Here is a 25,252-nt window from a genome sequence, read left to right on the forward strand (position 1 = left end):
TGGTGGAGGTAGAGGAAGGTTCACCCCCTCCTCCCTCTACTCAACCTGCCACAGAGCCCACATGCTTCCCTTCTCCTTGCCAGCAGTTGCCTCCAACTTCTCAACTGCCATCTCCCCCCCCAGCAGGCCAATCACCTGGTCCATCTGCTCCTCCTGCTGGGGGTGCTTCTGCTCGACATGGGGTCCCCCACCACCACTGCCAATCTCCACTGCAACTGCTGAATGTGGTGGATCCAGCTCGCGCCCAAGCGCCTCTGGAGCCAGCCACGAGAACTTCAGCAGGGTCATCACCCTAGTTCGACAGCTCATTAGCAACCGGGAGCTCGTCGAATGGAACGGTGATGAGGTGGACATGCACCTGGCCAGGCAGATGGTGCTCTCTTTGGAGTTTTCCACCCAGCACCGCAAGCAACTAGCCCTGGAGAAGAGGGTGAAGGATCTTGAGCACGACAAGGAGTCACTGCGAAGTGACTTCGAAGCTGCCCAAGGGTCTATAGAGCTGATGCGGGGCATGGTGGAGAAAGCTAGGAGGGAGTACCTAGCGCAGGTCCAAGAGACCATCAAGACGGAGATCTTGATGGGGCAGACTGTTAGCTCTTTGGACTGCGCGGTGGTGGAGCTACGGGCCGAGACCTCCTCCCTACGCCAACTGAATTCTCAACTAGTGGGGGAGCTCGAGTCCACCAAAGAAGCAGCTGCTGCTGGAGAGAAGAGGCTTGAGGAGGTGGTGGGCAAGCTATCTGAAGCCAAGGGCCAACTGGAAGAAGCTGCCTCCTCCCTTGCTGCCCTTACCACTGAGAGAGATGCTGCGGAGGCCTCCAAGCTAAAACTAGAGGCGGAGAAGGCTGATTTGATGAACGTGGGTGCTGATGCCCTTACTGACGGATTCGAGCTAGCACTCGAGCAAATCCGATGCGTTCTCCCAGACCTGGACCCCTCGCAGTTCAGCATCTATCACGAAGTGGTAGATGGAAAGCTCATCCCTCCTGCCCCTTAATCTCTTCTCTTCCTTGTAAATTTTAACTTCTGCACAACTTTTCTTAGTACTCAAAATTTGTATAAGACTTGGTTGTGAATATAAACTCTCAATTTGTATGAGCTTCTTCTCTTGTATTTTTCTTGAGCTTCACTTTTCTTTATGCACACGACTAACTGTTAGCTAGCCTAGGTTCAGCGCGATCTTAAGCTTTGTCTTTCCCTTTGCACACGACTAAGTGTTAACCAGCTTAGGCCTAGTGTGATCTGCCTCCCTTGTTCTTGGCCTCTACCTGATCACGACTAGCTATTCCCTTAGCTTTGTGTTTAATAGTCCTTGTGCGCTGCTTTGCACCACTAACCAATCACTGACGACTCATCAGTGATCGTTCTTTGGTCTTCACTTAGCTTCTCTGTCGCTTTAGCGCTAAGTGCATAGAAGACTTTGACATCATTCACTCGAGGTGATGCCTCGTTTTGGGGAAAGAAAAGTGTTTCTCGCTAACCCCTCTTACTTTCCCCAAGGTCATCACCCTTCGGCGGGTTGAGTCGTTCATTCCCTGCCTCACTCCTGGGGTGAAGAGGGTTTCGGACTAAGAGCCTTACTGGGCCAATATTGGTGTATGCCAAGTGGGTAAGGACATTTGTCAAAATCTTTCCTTTCCCTCCCTTGGTCTTACTAGCACCCCTGGCTTTTCAAAACCTTAACTGCTTGCGCTCACACCTGGGGTGAGGAAGACTTAGATCGGTGCCAATACTTGCGCCTAGGGCAAGTAAGGCCTAACAAATCACCTGCACTTGCACCTGGGGCAAGGAGGATTTTAACTTTAATACTTGAGCACACTTGATACGCTGGAAATTTTTCTTTAATTGGGTGGCCTCGTTAAAAATCCTCCTTAGGGAAAAGAGTGCCCCCTTGTCTGTTCAACTGTTTCCACCACATACAAAGCATGTATCTTTTAGCGCGAGAACGCAATTACTGTACAACTTTAACTGAAATAAAATTTTAAATGGGTGGCGTTCCACGTTCTGGGGATTGCTCCTCCCTCCAAAGTCTCTAGGCGATAGGCTCCGTTCTCCAACGTCTCAACCACTCTGTACGGGCCTGTCCACTTTGGAGACAATTTGTTCTGCATGTCATTCTGATGCGCCTTTCTCATCACCAGATCACCTTCCTGGAAGCGCCTGGGCCTCACTTTAGAGTTGTGCCTCCGCTCTACTCTTCTTTTTACAGCTTCAGCACTGACTCTGGCTTCTTCTCGCACTTCGTCCAGCAGGTCTAGGTTCACCTTTCGTTCTTCATTGGACTCTTCAGCAATGAAGTTCAAGAATCTGGGGGAGCTCTCCTGTATCTCCACGAGAATCATGGCGTCTGTCCCATAGACAAGGCTGAAGGGTGTCTCATGGGTGCTGGACTGTGGGGTGGTATGGTAAGACCATACAATTCTGGGGACCTCCTCTGCCCAGCCTCCTTTGGCCTTGTCTAGTCTTCGCTTCAGCCCCCTGAGCAGTACTCGATTTGCCGACTCCACCTGCCCATTGGTTTGTGGATGTTCCACTGAAGCGAAAACCTGTTGTATCTTTAACTTTTCACACATCTTGCTCAGCTGATGACTCGTGAACTGGGTGCCATTGTCGGAGACCAACCTCTTGGGTATTCCGAAGCGGCAGACGATGTTCTTCCAGACGAAATGCTCGACTTTCTGTGCAGTGATGTGTGCGACTGGTTCTGCCTCCACCCACTTGGTGAAGTACTCAATGGCCACGATGAGAAACTTCATCTGCCTTATCGCCAGGGAAAAGGTCCTAGGATGTCGATCCCCCATGTGTGAAATGGCCACGGGCTATGGATGGACCTCAACTCCTCAGGAGGTGCCTTGTGCCAGTCTGCGTGCAGTTGACACTGTTTGCAGCGCTGAGCAAACCTTACGTGGCTACCGCACACCCCCTCGTGCAGCTCAGACATGAGTCTGGTGCATTGCTCGCCGTGCACACAGATCTGCACAGGGTGAGAAAATCCAAATCTAAAGAGGTTTCCATCTATTAGAGTAAACTTACTTGAACTCCTCTTTATCCTTTTTGCCTCTGCCACGTCGAGTGGGAGTACACCATCTTCTAAGTACAGCTGGTATGGCGTTATCCAGGTGTCGGGCTCCTTCTCCGCGCGGACCTCCATTGACTCATCGGTCTTCGACGGTCGCGATCTCACCCTCGGTGCTCTCAGCGTTTCTTGGGTCAACGACCGATGACCGATCGTCAGACACTCCAATGACTTGTATACATGAAGCACCTGGTTGTCTGACACGAACGCACGCGGTACCTTTAGGGTCTCCTGAATGACGGTCCTCTGCTTCCCCCCTTTGCCTGAGCTGGCCAGCTTGGCAAGCAGGTCTGCTCTGGCATTTTGCTCTCTTGGCACGTGTACCAATTCAAACTCGGTGAAGGACGTCTTCAGGAGCAGTACATACTCCAGGTAGGCTGCCATCTGGGGATCCTTTGCCTGGAACTCCCCTGTAACCTGCCCCGTGACCAGCAAAGAGTCACTTTTGGCCAGCAGGTTTCTTGCTCCCATTTCTCTTGCCAGCAACATTCCTGCGATCAGGGCTTCATACTCCGCCTGATTGTTGCTAGCTTTGAAGGCAAAGCGGAGGGACTGCTCGATCAGTACTCCGTTTGGGCCTTCCAGAATGACTCCAGCACCGCTCCCCTGCTGATTAGAGGACCCATCCACCGATAATACCCATCGGAAATCTAATCCTTCTGCAGGTGTCGCGATCGACGACAGCTCGACTACAAAGTCCGCGAACACCTGCCCCTTGATCGGTCCTCGGGGCTCGTACTGAATGTCAAACTCTGACAATTCCACCGCCCACTTGACCATCCTGCCTGCTACATCAGGTTTCTTCAGCACGTTTTGGATAGGCAGATCAGTCATCACCACCACTGTGAAGCTGTGGAAGTAATGCCTGAGTCTTCTGGCTGAAAACACCACCGCCAGGGCAGCCTTCTCGAGGGCCTGGTACCTTGTTTCAGGGCCTTGCAGCACCTTACTCACGAAGTAAACAGGCCTTTGGGTCTGGTCTTGCTCTTGCACCAGGACTGAGCTAACTGCTCTCTCCGTCACAGCGAAATATAGACGAAGAGGGATGCCTACCTGAGGTTTTCGCAAGACTGGTGGGCTCGCTAGATACTCCTTCAGTTTGATGAAGGCCTCCTCGCACTCCTGTGTCCAAAGGAATCTGCTGTTGCGTTTGAGACACTGGAAGTATGGATGACCTTTCTCCCCTCCAGCGGACATAAACCGGGACAAGGCTGCCAAGCGACCGGTGAGCTGCTGCACCTCCTTCACCGTCGTTGGGCTCCTCATTGCCACGATTGCTGCACACTTCTCTGGGTTAGCTTCGATTCCCCGCTCTGTTAAGAGGAAACCCAAGAACTTCCCAGCCTCCACACCAAAAATACACTTCTCTGGGTTGAGCTTCAGCCTGTACTTGGCAATGGTGGTGAATAGTTCCTCCAGATCAGCTGCATGATGCTTCTTCTCTCGGGACGTAACCACCATGTCATCTACATATGCATGTACGTTCCTTCCCAGCATGGGCGAGAGTACCCTATCCATGAGCCGCTGGTAGGTGGCCCCCGCGTTCTTTAACCCGAATGGCATGACCTTGTAGCAATAGCAAGACCGTTCCGTCATAAACGCGGTCTTGCACTCATCCATGAGGTGCATCCTGATTTGGTTATACCCCGAGAAAGCGTCCAAGAAGCTGAGCAACTTTCCCTCTGATGCGCTATCAACTAGGGCGTCTATACTGGGTAAGGGGTAAGAATCTTTGGGGCACGCCTTGTTGAGGTCAGTGAAATCCACGCACATTCTCCACTTGCCGCTCGCCTTCTGAACCAGCACCACATTTGCTAGCCACTCGGGGTACTGGATCTCTCTGATGTGCCCTGCAGCAAGGAGCTTTTGCGCTTCGTCATGGATCACCTTCCTTTTCTCCTCGTTGAATTTCCTTCGCCTTTGTCGCACGGGTCGAACATTGGGATCCATCGACAAACGATGGCAAAGGAAATCGGGGTCGATTCCTGGCATGTTGGATGCTGACCATGCAAAGGCACCCATGTGCTTTTCGATCACACCAACGATCAGCTTTCGCTCTTCTTCAACGAGGGATCCCCCTAACTTGAACTTTTTCACCTCGATGTCCACTTCGACCCTTCCTTCAGCTGGGTGGGGCCTTCTCTCGCTGGCGATGACCGCCCTCGCGATCCCTGACTCGCGAGGAGCATCGCGCCTTCCTCTTCTTCTTCAACTTGGGCTACCTGGAAGCCCCCCCACCGCAGCGTTCTCCATCCTCTGAGCGCCCTGTGTCTCCCTAACCACCGATCGTTCTTCGCGCGCACCTGGTGGTGGTTTCGTGGTGACGTGACATACACTTCTCTTCTGCTTCAGGCTGTTCTCATAACAGCGTCTTGCCTCAGCCTGATCCGACTTGATGGTTATCACGGTTCCCTCCATCGACGGCAGTTTCAACTTCATGTGCCTCGTTGATGGTATTGCGCCCAACCTATTGAGTGTTGGCCTCCCCAACAAAATGTTGTACGCAGAAGGGGCGTTCACCACCAGGTACTTTATCCTTTCAGTGCGGGCTGTCGTTCCGTCAGTGAACGTTGTCCTCAGCTCAATGTATCCCCGCACCTCTACCTGATCTCCTGCAAAACCGTAGAGACACTTGGTATACGGCCTCAGCTGATCAGGGGACAACTGTAACTTGTTGAATGTTGGCCAGAACATGACGTCTGCCGAGCTTCCTTGATCTACGAGTACTCTGTGCACTCGTCTTCCTGCTGTGATGAGGGAAATGACCACAGGGTTGTTGTCGTGCGGGACAACGTCCCGTAGATCAGCTTTTCTGAAGATAATATCTACTTCAGGGTAATGACTCTCATTTACCGCATCTACTGCCATCACCGACCGAGCGTATCTCCTTCTCTGTGACGCTGTGCATCCCCCACCAGAGAAGCCTCCCGCGATTGTTTGCACTTCCCCATGTACAGGGACTTCATGCTGCTGTTCTCCGGTCTGGGATCCCGACGCGCGATCACCCTGCGGCTCACGCAGGTAATCTGCTAGGAACCCAGACTTCACCAACTCTACCAGTTGATGACCCAACGCCAAACAGGAGTGAAGTGTGTGGCCAAAGGCCTGGTGAAACTCACACCACTCATTCTTCTTTCTACCAAGTACCTTGTCAGTTTTCTCCGGTACGCGTAGTCTTGCTGCTACAGCAGGAAGGGCGATGAGATCCGCCAATCCCACCATGAAATTGTATCTTGGGGGCGCATTGTTCTCCCTTGCACGCCCCCTGCTCTGATCTTTGCCTGGTGCATAGGGACGAGGTTTTTCCCGCACCTCTTTCCCCTCCTTGGCCTCATGCACCCTTGCTTGCTGCGGTTTCCCTTGCCCTCCACGCGGTCTTGGTGGTGCAGCACTTCGTCTCTTCTCAGAAACCTCTGTTTCTGCCACTATGTGCGCCACCGCGCGTCGTCGGATCTCTGCAAAGGTGCTGGGATGGCTTCTGATGAGAGACTCGCTGAAGGGGCCAGGCAGCACTCCCTTCTTAAACGCGTGCACCAGCATATCTTCATCCTTGCTGGGCAGTCTAACCACTTGTGCTCCAAAGCGGTTGAGGTAGTCTTTCAGTGACTCACCTTGGTATTTACGCACGTCGAACAAATCGTATGACACCACTGCAGGTGCTTTGTTGACGATGTATTGCTCAGTGAAGAGCTTTGAAAACTGAGAGAAAGACGTGATATGCCCTTCTGGTAAGCTCACGAACCACTCCATGGCGATTCCGCTTAGCGTGCTCATGAACATTTTGCAGTACACAGCGTCTGAGCCCCCAGACAGCATCATCTGGGTGTGGAACGTCGTCAGATGCGCCTCTGGGTCTTCTACCCCCTTGAACGACGCCTTCACCCCCACCAGGTTGGGAGGCACCATGGTTCCCATGATTTCAGGGGAGAATGGCATGGGGAACGCTCTTGGAGGTGACGGCTGCCTAGACATCCTTTCGTCAACCACGTGTTCCCTCTGCGCCTGCAACGTCCTCCTCAACTCTTCATTGACGCGATTCAGTTCGTCGTTCCTGCTTTGCGACGCGGCCAACTCCGTCTGCATCCTTTCTTGTTCAGCTTTGGACCCTGCGGCATTGCTGCATCCAGGGGGGGTGGAGATGTACACACTGGGCAAGTTGAGGCACCAGAAAAAGTCCTTCTCACCTTAGAGTGAGTTCAGGCAAGAAAAAGTCCTTCTCACCTCAGAGTGAGTTCAGGCAAGATGAAGTCCTTCTCACCGAGTGAGTTCAAGCAAGATGAGCTGAAAAGTCAGGGGTGTTTGTGACCTTGAGTGGTGGGAAGGGAAAGAAAATGCCTTTCCCCCTTTAAGTGAAACATCAATATTGACCCAGTAAGACCAGATCATTGGTCCGAAACTCAGGGAGGTAGAGGAGGATCCGAAAGGCGCCTCTACCCCCAGATGAGGGAACAATGATCAGGTCATGAAAAGAAGAAAGGTAACATCGCCAGAACCCTATGGCGTGAAAGTTGAGACAGTGAAGGGGTTGTGCGGCGAGTACCAGATCCGAAGAGTTCCGGGCGATGACAGAAGTAGGGGGAATCTCACTTGGCAGATCAGGTAAACTGTATTTTAATACTAGTTTGAGTCAGAACCTGCTGCCCAGTAAGTGATCTTTTGTTAAGATTTGTTGCCTTAAGTTCACAAGTTTTATTCAACGTCATCGCCGAAGAGTTGATAGTTGCTCAAGTTTACTTTGAGTTAACAGTTTGCCAAGTTTGTTATAAGGTTAAACAATTTGCTCGAGTTAAAAGCGGTACATGGAGGGTCAAGTTCCAGTATTGTTGAGTTCACGCAGTTGAGCAAATTTCGCCAAACAAGGTATCACCTCTGACGATCAATGTCCTCTATGCACTTTGCGCTAGAGCGACAAAGAAGCAAAGTGAAGTATGAAGAACGATGACTGATGAGTTGTCGGCGGGTACGCTGCCCGAAGAACGATGACTGATGAGTTGTTGGTGGGTACGCTGCTTGAAGAACGACGACTGATCAGTCTACGCCTAGTCAGTCGTTCAGTACAAAGCTATGCACAAGAGCCGTTAAATACAAAGCTAAGGGAGTAGCTAGTCGTGATCAAGTAGAGGCCAAGATCAAAGGGTACAAGATCGCGCTTGTACCGTCCTGGTAGTCGGAAGTAATGACGTGGCAGCGAGCTATTATGTAGGCGTGTTGAGCAGGGCCCATGGCTGGCAGAAGGGAAGGAAGTCGGGGGGCTCGTGTGGTCGCCAGTTATTAAGTTGGCGTGCCCCGGTCTCTAGCATACCTAAACCGACGGTCACCGGGTTTGAGATGAAGTCGCCAGATGCGAACCCTCGATGACCTAGTGGTTAGAGATCGCCGAAACAAGGACATCGCCGAAGATGAAGTCAGATAGTCATTTCCTAGCTAGCCAGAGGATGAGGTCGGGAGACAGCTTACCTGAACGTACACAGTGAAGCAAGTAAAGTAGATCATGAAGGCGGCCGGCGATACCACAGGGAAGGTGTGTACGAAGGCACCCGAACTCGCCACTCAGAAGAGATCACGCTCCAAGGCAGCTATGCACTGAGTTGTGTCATGCATAAGTAACTTAGCCAAAAGCCTGAAGAGTAAGAAGTGGCGCCCAAGTCAAGGATGCTCCAGATGGCGACACGTGTACAGCTGAATGCGAGCCACGTGTCCAGATGTGTAACTGTCTGGAGAGAGAAAGTGCGCAGGTATATAAGAGATTCTAACGAACTTCTGAGGTACGCACGTTTAGATTACTTCTTTACGCTTGCGAGTCTTGAGTACGCTGAGAGAGAATTTTGCACGGTTCCTTAGAGTTCTTGAGTTTTCTCTTAGTATTTGGTGGTTCAGTCGCTGACTTGGGCGTCGGAGCGTGATCGGCCGCAGCGACGCCGTTCTGTCTTTTGCAGGTTCTTGAGGTGAATCACGGTGAAGGACGGAGGTTAACACGACGCAGAAGTCGATCCAGGTTTGACGAGGCAAGGTTCTTGCGTCCCGGTCAACAGGCAGGATCATCAGGCGCCCACCGTGGGGCCGTGTAAAACCTGTTCCCATCCACAGCGTGAATTCTTGGAAGTTTCTGCAGTTTCTGTGTTGTTGTGTGCTGGTGCAACCATTTTTCGCCGTTCATCTAAGCTTTGTTCGGTAGTTTCGTGTTTTCCACCGTTCGTTTGAATTCTTGTTCGGTGAGGTGAGGTTTTTCACGGCTTACGCAAGTTTTAATCGCTGAGATCTAAGTTTCGCCGTTCGTTCGTGGTGGAGTAGTGAGTTTCTGTGAAGGTCTGCTGTTGAGGTTGTGTTCTTGAAGTTCTTTGGAGTTTTGCGAAGCTCTGACCGATTGATCGCTGAATCGATCGTCGCTGAAGAAGGTGTTGTTTGTCACTCTTTGTGATCTGTCAAGTTTTCATGAGAAAGATGAGAAGCAACCGTTCAAGTCCGGTTGCGCCAGTTGCTGCTGAAGGCACCATGACTATGGCGCAGATGGTGGAAATCATGCGTGCGTTGCAGGCGAATGTGGAAGCCTCGCGCATAGAGCAAGCAAAGATGCATGAGGACCTGGTCGCCTCTCAGGCCAGGAATGAAGAGCTTAGCAGAGTGACTGAGGAATTGCGCCAAGCTCTTCAGGAGCAGCGAGGGCGCCCAGTCGCTGAAGAGGTCGCGCCGTCAACGCCGCCTCGCGTTTTCCCCATGCCTTTCGCCCAGGCGATTACAGATACGCCTATCCCTGCGAGTGTGGTACCCGTGAAGGCTGTTTTTACCGACGTGGAGGATCCTGAGGCACATCTCACCACGTTCCACACGCAGATGATGCTGTCAGGAGGATCGGATGCTGTGTATTGCAAGATGTTTGTGAGCACACTCCAGGGGACGGCGCTGGAATGGTTTGTGAGCCTGCCTACAGGTCACATAACCAATTTCCAGCAGTTTTCGAAGATCTTCGTCGAGCAGTACATAGTGAACAAGGAGCCGCCTAGGGTGTCTTAAGATCTGTTCAACATAAGGCAGTACCAGGGAGAGTCCCTCAGGGACTACTTGAATCGTTTTGGGGCGCAGATGGTTCGCTCGCCGGCCAAGGACGAAGAGATGTTTGTCTACGCATTCAAGAAGGGCGTGCTGCCGGGACCTTTCTGCGAGGCGTTGATCAGGGCTCACCCCGCCACGTTTGCTGAGGTTAGGCGACTTGCGGTGGCCCACATCGCCGATGAAAGTGAGGTCGCCGAGAAGAGGGGAAGCGTGGCTCCCGCTAGGCCACGTGCCCAGACCAGGATTCAGCCACGGAGGGTGCTGGAGACGGCGACGGCCAAGAGGGATCAGAGGACTCGCCATCCTTATGATCCAAGGAAGAACAAGGGCAGGGGCCCAGGGCGCCCTCAACTGGCACGTCGGGAATACAATCGCCCGCCGAAGCATAAGTTTGTTATGGGGTTGGCGAACCTGATCGCCATTCCCAATATAGCAGCCAGGCTGAAGGCGCCCGAGAAGGTGGGCGACAAGGTGTTGGGACCAAAGCCAGACGCCTGGTGCGAATTCCACCAGGGCTTTGGCCACACCGTGGACTCATGTTTGGCTTTAGGATACCAGCTCGACGACCTGGTCAAGAGCGGGTTCCTAAATGATTACTTGTTGGATAAAAGGACGGGTGGCGCGTCGAGCTCCCAGCCAGCAGGTGGTGAGGCTCAGCAGCTTGAGATGCCTACCCACGGAGAGATCCACACCATTGCAGGAGGTTTCTCGGGTGGTGGATGCACCGCGTCACAGAGGAAGAAGTATGCGAGGTCTGTGATGACGGTGGACATGTTCGAGGACCACTCACCAGACGTGGACATCACGTTCACAAGGGAAGATCTCAGGGACGTTGTGCCTCATGACAACGATCCCATAGTCATCTCGCTTGTTACGGCGGGAAGGAAGGTCCACAGAGTTCTGGTGGACCAAGGAAGCTCGGCAGATGTGATGTTCTGGCCGACTTTCACACAGTTGCAGTTGCCCCTTGACCAGCTGAGGCCTTATGGAGGGTGTTTGTATGGTTTCGCTGGCGATCAGGTGGAGGTCAGGGGGTATGTAGAATTAAGAACTACCTTCACGGATGAGGCGGGCTCAAGAACGAAGAAAATCAAGTACCTCGTCGTGAACGCTCCCTCAGCATATAACATTCTGTTGGGAAGGCCAACACTCAACAGAATAGGAGCTGTGCCGTCGACCAGGCACATGAAGGTGAAGTTGCCATCGATGGAAGGGGTGGTGATCACCATCAAATCTGACCAGAAAGAAGCGAAGAAGTGCTATGAGAATAGCCTGAAAAACAAGAGGTCAGTGAGTTACATCACAACGATGCCGCCTCCCGGTGTGAAGCCCAAGCCAACAGAGTGGCGGGTTGTTGGTGCAGCGATGGAGGTGGCCGCCGGAGGAGACGTCGCCATGATGGATGCTGAGGCTGAGGGAGAGAACGCCGAGCGGGAATAAGAGGCGAGGAACCGCCCAGAGGAAGCGAGGGAGCTGGGAATCGCCAGGGCGGTGATCGCCAGGGCGGTGATCGCCAGGGAAGCTAGACCCAAACCCGTCGAGGAATGGCTCGAAAGGGAGATCGGGGGAAAGGTCTCCAAGTTGGGAAGATCCTTGGAGGCTGAGCTCCAAGACCAGATTGCCAAGGTGATAGAGCGGCATCTGGATGCTTTCGCATGGTCTGCTTCAGACATGCCGGGAATTGACCCCGACTTCTTGTGCCATCATCTAGCAATGGACAACCAGGTCAGACCAGTGCGACAGAGAAGAAGGAAATTCAACGAGGAGAGAAGGCAGGCGATCAGGGATGAAACCCAGAAGCTCCTCGCTGCAAGCCAGATCAGGGAAGTCCAGTACCCTGAGTGGCTAGCCAATGTCGTGCTGGTGAAGAAGAGCAATGGGAAATGGCGCATGTGCGTCGATTTCACTGATCTGAACAAGGCTTGCCCAAAGGATTTGTATCCTTTGCCAAGCATAGACGCCCTGGTTGACAGTGCTGCAGGGTGTAAGTTGCTGAGTTTCCTGGATGCCTTCTCGGGGTACAACCAGATAAAGATGCATCCTATGGATGAAGAGAAGACCGCCTTCATGACGGAGAGATCGTGCTACTGCTACAAGGTGATGCCCTTTGGGCTGAAGAACGCGGGGGCCACGTACCAGAGGTTGATGGATCGGGTGCTTGCACTAATGCTGGGTAGGAATGTGCAAGCGTACGTAGATGACATGGTCGTGACCTCGCCGGAGAAGAGCAAGCATGTTGCAGACTTGGAGGAGTTGTTCACCACGATTGCCAAGTTCAGGTTAAAGCTGAATCCCGAGAAGTGCATCTTTGGCGTGGAGGCGGGGAAGTTCTTGGGATTCCTCTTAACCAAAGAGGGATAGAGGCCAATCCTGATAAGTGTGCTGCCATCTTGGCAATGAGGAGCCCGACCACCGTGAAGGAAGTGCAGCAACTTACAGGTCGGATGGCCGCCCTGTCTCGTTTCGTATCAGCCAGCGGAGAGAAGGGCCATCCGTACTTTCAGTGTTTAAGGCGAAACAACAAGTTTTCCTGGACGAAGGAGTGTGAAGAGGCCTTCGTCAAGCTTAAAGAGTACCTGGCGAGCCCGCCGATTTTATGCAAACCGCTGGTGGGGACCCCTCTTGATGGAAGAGGCCCAAGCACAAGCCCACATGCAAGCCCACCAAATGGCATTTGAATCATGAAGGTCTTCTTGAATCATGTAAGAAAAAGTGGTGCGGAAGCTATGAAGGTGTGTGAGCAAGATCCTCCTAAGAGTGGTGTTGATCTCGAAGGTGCATGAAAGGTATGATTACAGGGAGGTTTGGCCAGCCCAAGGAGATGTGAAGGAAGTGAAGTTTAGAGCCTAGAATTCTAGGAGAAGCAAAGCTTGGCACAAAATGGCAGCATAACTTTACTCACAATAAACTTGAAAATACAAGGTGTAGGCTCCTCCTTTTATAGGCTAAGGAGGACCATAATGCAACCTTAATGCTAGCCAAATGAAATGTAAATGTGAAGCACATGGGTGCACATGGCACATGGGTGCACAAATGAGCACAAGGGGAGGGGTGTGTCTAGTTTTTATGCTCACCCCCTCCATGGGCTTTCTAGACCGGCCTTGGTAAATTTAGAGGTTTTTTTAGAAACTCTAAGTTTACCTAGGTTGGTGTTTTAGGTGCCAAAATTAATTCTAAGAAAATTACAAATAAAGTTCCTATGCTAATTTTGACAAGAAATTAAAGTCTACTCTACACTAGAGTTTATGGCATTTGAACATGTAAAAGAAGGTCTTCTTGGATCCTCTTGGCCATAACTTTATGGTTGGCCCAAATCTACCCTTTGGTGGGCTTGCATGTGGGCTTGTGCTTGGGTCTCTTCCATCATCCCCTCCCTCTTGAAAAGGATTTGTCCTCAAATCCATTGCTTCTTCTTCTTCATGGCTAGGGAATGGATGTGGCTGGATGGTGTCCATCATCTCCTTCTCCTTGAGAAGATCTATCCTCAGATCTAGAGATTTGATCTCGGATAGCAGCCTCTTGCTTCTTCAACTATGCTTGCCCTCCCGGATCAAACGTCCACCTAGGGGAATTATCAAATCAAGCAAATGAGTTAGTTGAAGCAGTTATATACAAATCAATTTTATGAAGTTGCCATTTTTGTTTTTCTTTTGTTTTTGGCAACTTTTTACAATATTTCTCTTTTGATGGTTGCATGTGTTCTCTAATCCTCTCATGCTTTGTAAAATTTTCAATAGTGGTTACTTGTTCCTTAGGCATAATTCCTTTAGGAAGTGGTAACAACGCAAAAAGAGAAAGAGGACTATGTTCAAATACAACTTCAAATGTAGAAATATTAGTATTCTTGTGCACTACTCTATTGTATGCATGCTCAATAGAAAAAGGATACTCATCCCAAGAATTGTGGTTGTCTTTCATGATTTCTCTAGGCATAGTAACAAGAGCTATGTTTTCAATTTTATTTTGACCATTCTTTTGAGGATGATAAGAATTTGAAAAGGACAACTTAGTTGCAAGTTTTTCCAAGAGAATCCTCAAATGATGGTTTTCAAATTTTGGAGCTCTATCCAACACTAAGTTTGAAGAGAAATCATGAAGACTTGTCACTTCTTTAAGGAAGAGTTTATCCATGTCCATGAAAATGGAATCAAAACCTTTTGTTGTCCTAGGAAGATCTAATATGAAATTTAGGCTTATGTCTTCCCAAGGATCATTTGCAAAAGGTGAAGGAGTATAGAGTTCATGAGACATCGCCTTAGATGTATTTTTAAAACACGGAATGTATCTAGGGTAATGTCTTTGAACATCTTTTCTCATGGGTGACAATAATTTTCCTTTTAAAAGCTCTAGAGTTTTATCAACTCTAATTTGACCCATGAGTTCTCCTTCATGAAGAATTTCTCTTTTATGTGTGAAGGTAGTCTCGTTGATACAACCTTTGTTCATGGAAATTTCAATTCGTTGCAAAGGTTGTCTCAATAAGACATGACAAGTTTCTTTAGGCACTACTTCACATAAAAAATTGTCTTTGTAGATGCCTATAGATGACTTGACCTTCACTTGGTGATATCTTGGCATGTATGTAAAATAATCTACTATATTTTTTTTATCTATGCAAGCCTTTTTTAAGGATTCTTCTTTTTTTTCTAGGCTTGCAAGTGTTCCTTTACAAAAGGTAAGGCTAGGTTGTTCAACAAGAGGTATATTTTCAAATGTATTTTTCAACTTTTCCTTCTTGTTGAATGACCTTGTGGGAAGGAACACTCTTCTCCCACGCCTTTTGTTTCCCAAGGGTTTTCTCTTGCTTTTCTATTTTTACATTTTCTTCACTCTCACTAGCTTCTTTTTCTTGGCTACTATTCTCATCTTTGTCCCTTAAGATCATAGATCTTTCATTGAAACATTGAGATGCTAATTGATCATTGCCAAGGTATTCTAAACATGGAATTTCTCTAGCTTGAGTGTGAGAGATATGCTTGGTTAGGTTTTCTTGTCTCTCTTTCCTAGCTCTCCTAGGGAATTGTTGATGATATTCATTTTTCCTAAGACTTTCTTCCCCAAGATAATCATGATGTTTAGAGCTAGATGCATGAGAATGTAATCTTTTTGAAAATTGAGACTTCTCATTCTTTGCTTTAGTCAATTCATTAGTTTTGATCTCATTCTCCAATTGTTTAGATGAAATTGATTGAATATCCTTAGTAAGTTGTTTCAAAAGGGATTTCAAGGATTTCACCTCACTTTTAAGAGATTTAGAGGAGTGAGAAGACATGACTAAAGCTTTGTGTGTAGAAGTATTTTACCTTGAGAAAAATTTAGGGAAGTCAAAGAAGGTAGTCTTCCAGGTAAGGGAGGTGAGTCACAGTGGACTACTTAAATACCAAGCCTTTGCCTTAGCCAAAAACTATCCCTCAATGTCTTCACACAAAGCTTTCTCTTAGTAAACCACTTGAAACACAATTAAGTTGAGAAATCAAAACTTTTTTTTTTCAATGCAAGAAAAACAATGTATGCTAACTAATTAACAAAGCTAGACGGTTTTAACAAAGCTTAAAAACAACCACACATACAAAGCGTTACTAATTAAGCAAAAGAAAAGGCAATTACAAACAATTAACAATTGCTAATTAAGAATTCTATACTAGTCAGCCCTAGGTGAGGCTTCTTGGACACTTTGAGCCCTTGAAGACACACTCACCTTCTAAATCGTAATTAAGAGGTAATTAACACAAATTAAGTTGCAAGGATATTAAGAAAACTCCCTTTGTTGATCCTTTTTTTTGCTAAATGCACTTCCTTGTTGTCTTTGCTTGTTGGCCCTCCAAGTGTTTGTAGTGTTTTCAAGAAAGCTTGTTTCGGCCTTGGCTTTGTTTCCCCTTAGAATGAAGGTTTTAATTCTCCAATTCCAACACCTATCAAAAGACTAGACCTTACCCAAGTCAAGTTTCCATTCAATTAAGCACCAAAGGAGAAATAAATTCCAGCACCAAATTAGAGGTCAAAGAACAAAAGCAAGAAACAATTTAATTGAATAAAACAGTACCACCAAAAGGATTTAGATTATGACAACTAGAAAGAGGTCCAAGAAATATTAAGCAAGCAAATAAAAGGTACCTGATCCTGCCTGTTGACCAGAACGCTGGAAACTGCCTCGTCAAAGGATCGACGTGTGCACCGCTTCGAATCTCCGTTCCTCTTCGAGATCCACCTCAAGAACCTGCAAAGAAACAGAGCGGCGCCGCTGCGGCCGATCGCACTCCAACGCTCAAGTCAGTGATGGTATCACCAAATACTAAGAGAACAAGAACCGTGCAACTCCTCTCTCACAGTCAGCTCTATCACTCGCAAGCGTAAAGAGTATGAACTGAACGTGCGTACCTCAGAAAGTTTGTTAAGAACTCTTATATACCTGGTTGCTTTCTCTCTCCTGGCAGTTACAGACCTGGACACGTGGCTCGCATCCAGTCGTACACGTGCCATCATCTGGAGCCTCCTTGACTTGGCGCTGCTTCTACTCTCATTTTGGCTAAGTTACTTATGCATGGTACTGCCCAATGCATAGCTAACTTGGGAGTGCGATCTCTGCTGGAACTGGCGAGTTAGGGGTCTTCATACACCTTCCCTGTGGTCTCGCCGGCCGCCTTCATAATCTGCTTCTCCTTCATCTTCGGCGATGTGCTTGCTCTGGCGATCTCCGATGTGCTTGCTCTGGCGATCTCCTTCATCTGGCGACTTCATCTTTAACCTGGTGATCGCCGATTCTGATATGCTGGAGATCGGAACACGCCAACTTAACAACTGGCGACTACACGAGCCCCCCGACTTCCTTCCCTCCTGCCAACCTGGCGCCTTGCCAACACGCCTATACTGTAGCAGGGTGCCACGTCATCACTCCCGACCACCAGGGCGGTACAGTACCAAAATAAAGGTAGGCACACAAAAGAATCCTAAGAATGGCACTAGAATTAGATGACCAAATAAAAAAACAGGACCACTGGAAAATGTTGTGGGCCAGAAACGTGTTTTTCCCCAATTTATGCTGAGCTGTGTTTTTAAGATATGATTCTGAAATTTGATATGCAAGATATTCAAGATCTTAGCTAAAATCTGGCTTTGGAATCACTCAAAACGCATGCACCGATTTATTTTAATAAATTTTTCAATTTTGGTGTTCAGTTACGCCAGCTGTAGCGCCTCAGATTTGCACACTGATTTTAAAAGATTTATCATTTTTTCTGTTGATTCTTTTGGACTAATTAATTTTTTTTCCTTTCTATAACACTTCAAACTTGCATATTCCAGAGAATCAAAATTTTCCTATGAGTGAAATTATTTTTCTGGAACAAAACAGCCAGCACAGAAAATCTGAAACAGGGGATTCTGAAAACTGGAAACAAAAACAGCAAGATACCAAAGTTTAGACACAATGGAAATTTGTGAAATAGAATTGTGTAGGATCTAAACACAATATGAACTCAAACTAAAAAATTAAAAAGGCACCAAAAGAGCAAAGAACAGCAGATTCAAGCAATTAAAGAGACCCAAAATCAAGAAACAATCAAGCCAAATAAAAGGACTACTATGAATTGTTGACAATAAGGATGAACATGACTTGACAAAACATGTATAGATTCAGAAAATTAAAGACTCAAAGCATAATATGAACCAAATAATGAAAGCAATAAAGACTCAAAAGCCTAAAAGAAAATAGCAACTCAAAGGTGTATGGAATCCTATCACAAATTGCACAAGAACTTGTTCAAGATCAATTGAACAAGAGTGCTTCGGTTGGATCTTCCACAAAGCACACCAAGAAAAAATTAAAATGTAAAAAACAGCAAGACAAGTATGGAAATTAAATGACAATATGAAATAAAGAAGAACTAAAATTGAAAAGACCAAGAGCTACTCATCTTGAAGAACCAAAGCTCTGATACCAAATGATGGTCTTCTTGAATCATGTAAGAAAAAGTGGTGCGGAAGCTATGAAGGTGTGTGAGCAAGATCCTCCTAAGAGTGGTGTTGATCTCGAAGGTGCATGAAAGGTATGATTATAGGGAGGTTCGGCCAGCCCAAGGAGATGTGAAGGAAGTGAAGTTTAGAGCCTAGAATTCTAGGAGAAGCAAAGCTTGGCACAAAATGGCAGCATAACTTTACTCACAATAAACTTGAAAATACAAGGTGTAGGCTCCTCCTTTTATAGGCTAAGGGGGACCATAATGCAACCCTAATGCTAGCCAAATGAAATGTAAATGTGATGCACATGGGTGCACATGGCACATGGGTGCACAAATGAGTACATGGGGAGGGGTGTGTCTAGTTTTTATGCTCACCCCCTCCATGGGCTTTCTAGACCGGCCTTGGTAAATTTAGAGGTTTTTTTAGAAACTCTAAGTTTACCTAGGTTGGTGTTTTAGGTGCCAAAATTAATTCTAAGAAAATTACAAATAAAGTTCCTATGCTAATTTTGACAAGAAATTAAAGTCTACTCTACACTAGAGTTTATGGCATTTGAACATGTAAAAGAACGTCTTCTTGGATCCTCTTGGCCATAACTTTATGGTTGGCCCAAATCTACCCTTTGGTGGGCTTGCATGTGGGCTTGTGCTTGGGCCTCTTCCATCACCTCTCAGGTTGTATTTTGCTGTGACTGAGAGGGCGGTGAGTGCGGTGCTCGCCCAAGATCAGGACCAGGCTCAAAAGCCTATTTATTTCGTCAGCAAGGTGCTGCAGGGCCCAGAGGTGAGATATCAAGCCTTGGAGAAAGCTGCACTGGCAGTGGTTTTTTCGGCGAGAAGGTTACGCCACTATTTCCACAGTTTCACAATACTGGTGATGACCGACTTGCCCATCCAGAAGGTTCTGAAGAAGCCCAATGTCGCTGGGAGGATGGTGAAGTGGGCGGTGGAGCTGTCGGAGTTTGATATCAAGTATGAGCCCCGAGGTCCGATCAAGGGGCAGATTTTCGCAGACTTCGTGGTCGAGCTCTCGTCAGAAGCAACACGAGTTGAGGGGGATGACTTTCGTTGGGTGCTTTCGGTGGACGGATCGTTAAACCAGCAGGGTAGCGGTGTTGGAGTCATCTTGGAAGGGCCCAACGGTGTGCTGATTGAGCAGTCCCTAAGGTTTGCATTCAAAGCCAGCAACAATCAAGCAGAGTATGAGGCGCTGATCACCGGAATCTTGCTTGCCAAAGAGATGGGAGCCAGGGTGCTAATGGCTAAGAGTGACTCGCTGTTAGTCACGGGACAAGTAACAGGCGAGTTCCAGGCCAAGGATCCACAAATGGCGGCTTACCTGGAGTATGTGCGGGAGTTGAAGAGTTCCTTCGTCTCTTTTGATGTGGTCCATGTGCCCAGAGAGCAGAATGCCCGAGCTGACTTGCTAGCTAAGCTCGCCAGTTCAGGCAAGGGGGGTAGGCAGAGGACGGTGATCCAAGAAACTCTGAAGACGCCTAGAGCATTTGTGGCGGATCACCTGGTTCTTCAGATAAGCAAGTCGACGGAGAAAGCGGCAAGGGGTCACAGGTCTTTAACTCAGGAGACCTTGAGATCGCCAAGAATAAGAATATGCCGGGAGGAGAAGGTGAGTGTGGCACAGGTCTGCGCTACCCATGAGCCAGACACCTGGGTAACACAGTACAAGCGATGCCTGGCGGATGGCCTTCTCCCACTGGATCCAACGGAGGCCAGGAAGATAAAGAAGAACTCCAACAAGTTCACGATGATTGATGGCGAGTTGTATAGGTTTGGGTTCACACACCCACTCCTAGAATGTGTGCACGGAGAGAAATGTACAAGAATCATGGCCGAGCTCCACGAAGGGATTTGCGGAAGTCACGTTGGGGGTCGAGCTCTGGCCGCAAGAACCCTCCGTGCAGGTTACTACTGGCCAACAATGAGGGAGGACTGCAAGAAGTACGCACAGTGTTGCAAGCAATGCCAGCAGCACGCCGATTCGCACAAAGCGCCTCCCGAGGAGTTGAAGTCGATTTACAGCCCTTGGCCGTTTCATACGTGGGGGATCGACATTCTGGGACCTTTCCCATTGGCGATCAGGCAGATGAAGTACTTGGTGGTGGCGATTGAATATTTCACCAAGTGGATTGAAGCAGAACCAGTGGCCTAGATCACCGCACACAAGATCGAGAGCTTTGTGTGGAAGAACATCGTGTGCCGGTTTGGTGTGCCCAAGCGTCTGGTGTCAAATTACGGGACTCAGTTTGCAAGTCACCTGTTGAAGAAGTTGTGCGAAGGGGTGGGAATTCAACAAGTATTTGCATCCGTCGAGCACCCTCAGACAAATGGCCAAGTAGAGTCAGCCAATCGGGTATTGCTGAGAGGTTTGAAGAGAAGGCTAGAGAAAGCTAAGGGATCGTGGGCTGAGGAGGTACCCCGTATAGTTTGGGCGTACCACACCACCGAGCAGTCAGGAACCCATGAGACCCCGTTTAGCCTGGTCTATGGATGCGACGCAATGATTCCAGTGGAAATCCAAGAGAGCTCGCCGAGATTCCAGAACTTTGTAGCGGAAGACTCGAATGAGGAAAGAAGGCTGAATCTGGATTTGCTGGATGAGGTCAGGGAGGAGGCGAGAGTAAAGGCTGAGGCAGTGAAAAGAAGGATTGAACGAAGGTATAACTCGAAGGTGATGCCAAGGCAGTTTAAAGAAGGCGACCTGGTGATGAGGAAGGCCCACTAGTACGAGATGGAGAATAAGTTGTCGCCTAAGTGGACGGGACCGTTCAGGATAACCGAGGCGCTCGGGAACGGCGCCTACCGCTTAGAAACGTTGGAAGGAGGGGCGATTCCTCGCACTTGGAACGCCACGCTCCTCAAGTTATATTACAGTTAAAAGCTTTGTAAGTAAAAACAAAGGCGAAGAGTTTGCAAGCTTTCTGTTAAAACAGTTTGAAGGGGGCACTCTTTTTCCCCTAAGGAGGGTTTTTAATGAGGCCACCCAATAAAGAAGAGTTTTCGAAGTTTAAAGTGTTTTAGATTGCATGCTTGTTGTTATTGCGAAAGTTTTGAAAAAAAAGGAACTTGTCACTCGAATGTGATTTAAGGCGAGTTTTGAAGTTATGTTGCATGCTTTCTAAAAAGTTTCTAAGTCCCCATCGTTTTTCGGCGATTGGCGGCATCAGTTAAAGTTAAAAGTCCTCATCGTCTTTCGGCGATCGAGGGCACCGACAATGTTTAAAAGACCTCAACGCCCTCGCGCGTCCTGAGGCGAGAAAGAGATAAAGACCTCCTCGCCGTCGAGCGAGTGCAGGCGAGAAAGAGTAAAAAGTCCTCAGTGCCTCCAGGGGAGAGAAGATGTAGCCTCTGGGGCAATGTAGAGGCACCAGTAAAAAGTCCTCAGTGCTTCCAGGGGAGAGAAGATGTAGCCTCTGGGGCAATGTAGAGGCACCAGTAAAAAGTCCTCAGTGTTTCCAGGGGAGAGAAGATGTAGCCCCTGGGGCAATGTAGAGGCACGAGTTAAAGACCTTCTCGCCGATGAGCGAGTTCAGGCGAGTTAAAGACCTTCTCGCCGATGAGCGAGTTCAGGCGAGTTAAAGACCTTCTCGTCGATGTGCGAGTTCAGGCGAGTTAAAGACCTTCTCGCCGTCGAGCGAGTTCAGGCAAGATAAAATCCTTCTCGTCTCGAACGAGTTCAGGTACGGTGTGGAGGGTGGAAGAAGTTTAAAGGATAGCTAAGGTAGGTTCGAAGAGAACACTTAGCTATCTGGCTTACTGTTCTAAAAGTCAGGGAAGGTAGAGAAGGATCCGAAAGGCGCCTCTACCCCCAGATGAGAGAACAATGGCCAAGTTATGAAGGCAAGAGGAAGCTGGAATCGCCAAGACTCTTTGGCGATCAGAAGAAATTCAAGCGATGGCAAGAGTTAAGGCCCGTTTCGATGGAGCAGATCAGGTGAACTATGCCTTAAACTATTAGTTGGATTGAAACTTGTTGTTTAGCAAATAGTTTTACGCTGAAGCTCGATTGCCTTAAGTTCACAAGTTATTAGAGTGCTATCGTTCGAAAGTTGATAGTTTGAGGCAGTTAGTGAACAGTTGCGCTCGCAGAGTTGCTAAGTCAATTTCGTTTAAGCGATTTGTGCAAGAAGAAATAAAGCCAACAGAGAGATTATATAAAGAAGCAGAAAACTTCATAGCAAGGCGGTATCAGTTCAAAATACATATACCAAAAAAGGAAAAGTTATTACAAGTAAGTGTGTGCAAGAGAAAAAACAGAGGAATAAGTGATGGAGGGAAGCAGCTAATCTTCAGAAGGAACGATCTTCCCATCCACCACTTCGTTGTTTAGTGACACCATGGAGAGGTCCAGATCAGGGTACTGGCAGGCAAATTGCTCCAGGGCGGCGCCAAACCCAGCAGCGAGGATTTGGGCGGAGCTCAGCTCGAGCTCTTCAGTTTGCTTTTTGAGCCCCTCGGTCTGCTGTTCTAACTCATCAGCTCGTTTCTTTAGTTCTTCAGTTGTCTCACGAGCTTGAATGAGGTCTTCAGCAACTTTCTTGTTTTCCTCCTGCGCCTGGGCCAGATCTGCAGCGATCTTTTCGTTCTCCTTTCTGGCTTCGGCGAGCTTAGCCACGGTGTCATCCCTCTCTTTCTCGACTTTTCCTAAGAGGACCTCCCGATCTACTGACCTCTTCTCAAGGCTCTCTACCTTGGCTGCATCTGCTTTGATCGATGCCTCCAGGTCAGCCACCTTGAGACGGTAGGGAACCAGTTTGCTCTCCAGCTCAATTTTCTCTTGAGCTAGGAGATGCACCTTCTGGCGTAGATTGGTGGCCTCCTTACGCGCCACCCTCAGCTCAGTGCTCATGGCGTCCTCCACCCGCGAGTGCTCGATTTTCGCCATCATAAGGTTGCAAGACAACTTCTCCGCCTCGATCCTTATTAGGTGATTCTCCTCCTGGAGCACGGAGATGTCGTCCTGAAGTTTTTTGCTGGAGCTCTCCACAGCTTTTGATATGATGGAGGGGAGGTCCTCTGCCATCATTCTGAGTTTGGCTGTGAAGGGTCCCCAGATCCCTTTAACCACGAGGGGAAGGCTTGCAATCGCTGTTGGTGGAGGCGCTGAAGGAGCCTGGTGCTGGTGATGTAGGGGATTCAGTGATGATAATCGGCGAGTTATGAGCGCCTTCATCCCCACCTGGCGCAGCTTCGGCGATTGAGGCTGTTGAAGAAGGACCCTCTCCAGCAGATATGAATGGCGTGGAGGCGCTCGGAGGGTTCTCCATGAAGTTGGGCTCAGTAGCCTCAACCGCAGGAAATGCAACCGCCAAAGGTACTGCTTGAACTGGCGGTGTTGGAGCTGGGGGAGAAGGCGGTGTTGGTGTTGGAACCGGGGGAGAAGGCGGTGTTGGTGTTGGAAGAGGAGGTGGAGCAGGTGGTGAAGAAGGTGCCGCCCTTCTCCTTTTGGTGATGAGGCCATCCTCAGTTGCCTCATCGTCCTCTTCTTCATCTTCTTGGACCACCTGAGGAGCTTTCCTCTTTGGCTTCCTCAAGATGAGTTTCTTGCGTTGTTGAACGGGCAGTGCTTCTGAAGGAGCTGGGCCTTGAGGGGGGGATCTGCCCTGAGCAGCGGCGATCTCCACTACTGAGTTGGGCACAGTTTGGGAGCCCGACGCCAACCCGTGGGCTCGGGCGAGCGCCCTCAATTCAGCTAGCTTGCCTTTACCCAGCATGAGATCTGCATAGTGCAAAAGTATACAAGTAAGCTCAAAGACAAAGGTAAAACATGTCAGTAAGTGTGCAAATGAGACAAACAAATGGTGCAGGAAATAAAGACCAAGTCTAGTGCGCAATAGACAGGACGCCCAGAAACAGATAAAACGAGATGCAGCACAGGGCAAAAACTTAAATGTTGAGGTAAGCACTAACCTATGTGAGCCTCGAGTTGGTCCTCGAAGAACTCGAAGGAGATGATCGAAGAGGTGATGTTAGCGGCTGCCACGCTCTTCCAGAAGAGGCATAGGCCCTTGTCCAACTCGCCCATGTTGTCGGGGCTTCTTGGCTTTCGAAAGCTTCCCTTGGAGTCCTTATTTCCCTTGTTAACCCAGTACAAGGGAAAGCCGTCGAGCAGCGAAGTGTCCCGGTCATTTTGGTGCACTTGGACGAATTTCCCTTTCCAATCCTTGTAAGATTGTTGGAAGATAGAAAGGATCGACCTCCCAGCAATTCCGTTCAGGCTCACCCAAAGGCGATCTCCAGGGTTCTTGGCCTCGAACAGGAAAAGGAACACATCTACCGAGGCCGGTAGTCCCAAATGCACACACAAAATTTGAAACGCCCGCACGAATGCCCAGCTGTTGGGATGGAGCTGGGCGGCGGCGATGTTGAGCTCGGTTAAGAGTTCCCGTTCGAAATGGGTAAAGGGAAACCTGAGTTTCACCTTCTTGAAGAGGGTGGTATACACAAAGCAGAACAACTCGCCGTTGTTCCCTTTGTCATCTGCGCAGACTGGCACGTCGGGGGGGCAAGGCAGCACCGTCAGTTTGTCATCGTGCTCCTTGTGGAACGAAAGGTTGGGCTCGTCCCCTTTCTTCAATCGAAGCACCGCCAGAGCAGAGTTTACTGAAGAGGTCTCCTTCAGCAAAGTTGAGGTGGCCCATGGGTATAGCTTCTTGTAGTCTGGAGAGGCGATGGAGGCACCTCCGGCCATGGGTGGAGTTGCCTGAGCAAGGTTGGGGTGAGAGGTTGCAGGCCTCTCAGCCTGGGAGGAGGGAGCACCAGGTGCTCGCGGTGGGTTATGAGCTTGAGATGGAGGGTTTCGCGACGAGGGAGGAGGATTCGCGGTGATCTTTGAACGAGCCATCGCAGAAACTGCAAAGGAAAAAGGAAGGGAAAGATGAGCGAAGGTTGCAGAGGCTGACTCGATTGTGAAAGAAGGATGAAAAACGAACGAACGAAAGTTCGTTATGATGGAAGACGAAGCCCTAAATTACGAGAAGAGAGAAGCAGAAGAAACAGCCCACAGCGTATGCACCAGACAGTTAATGGATGATGCGAATCGGTTAAAATGCAGCAAATATCAACAGACAAACGCTGAAGGGAGTTGGGGATTGAGAGAGTTGAAGAGCGTCGTGGGTTTGCAGAGGAAACTCAGAGCGTTTGAGAAGGC

General features: G+C 48.9%; 1 protein-coding gene across 1 annotated transcript; it reads right to left on the minus strand.

The window, feature by feature from the left end:
• Positions 1–36: 36 nt before the first annotated feature.
• Positions 37–23,125, minus strand: LOC137833998 (filament-like plant protein 1). Its single transcript, XM_068642065.1, has 2 exons — positions 22,464–23,125; positions 37–292 (listed from the first exon to the last, which is right to left on the minus strand). The coding sequence occupies exons 1-2, from the start codon at positions 23,123–23,125 to the stop codon at positions 37–39; spliced, it is 918 nt and encodes a 305-aa protein (XP_068498166.1).
• Positions 23,126–25,252: the final 2,127 nt, after the last annotated feature.

This window comes from Phaseolus vulgaris, chromosome 5 (assembly GCF_000499845.2).
Source record: "Phaseolus vulgaris cultivar G19833 chromosome 5, P. vulgaris v2.0, whole genome shotgun sequence".
Classification (NCBI taxonomy): domain Eukaryota; kingdom Viridiplantae; phylum Streptophyta; class Magnoliopsida; order Fabales; family Fabaceae; genus Phaseolus; species Phaseolus vulgaris.

Bases quoted from the DNA above. Each gene is read 5' to 3' on its own strand.
- LOC137833998 (XM_068642065.1), bottom strand. From the start codon at position 23,125: ATGGCAGAGGACCTCCCCTCCATCATATCAAAAGCTGTGGAGAGCTCC. The intron at 293-22,463 runs GTACCCTGATCT...CTGTCGAACTAG, and splicing joins CTGGAGCAATTTGCCTGCCA to GGTGATGACCCTGCTGAAGT.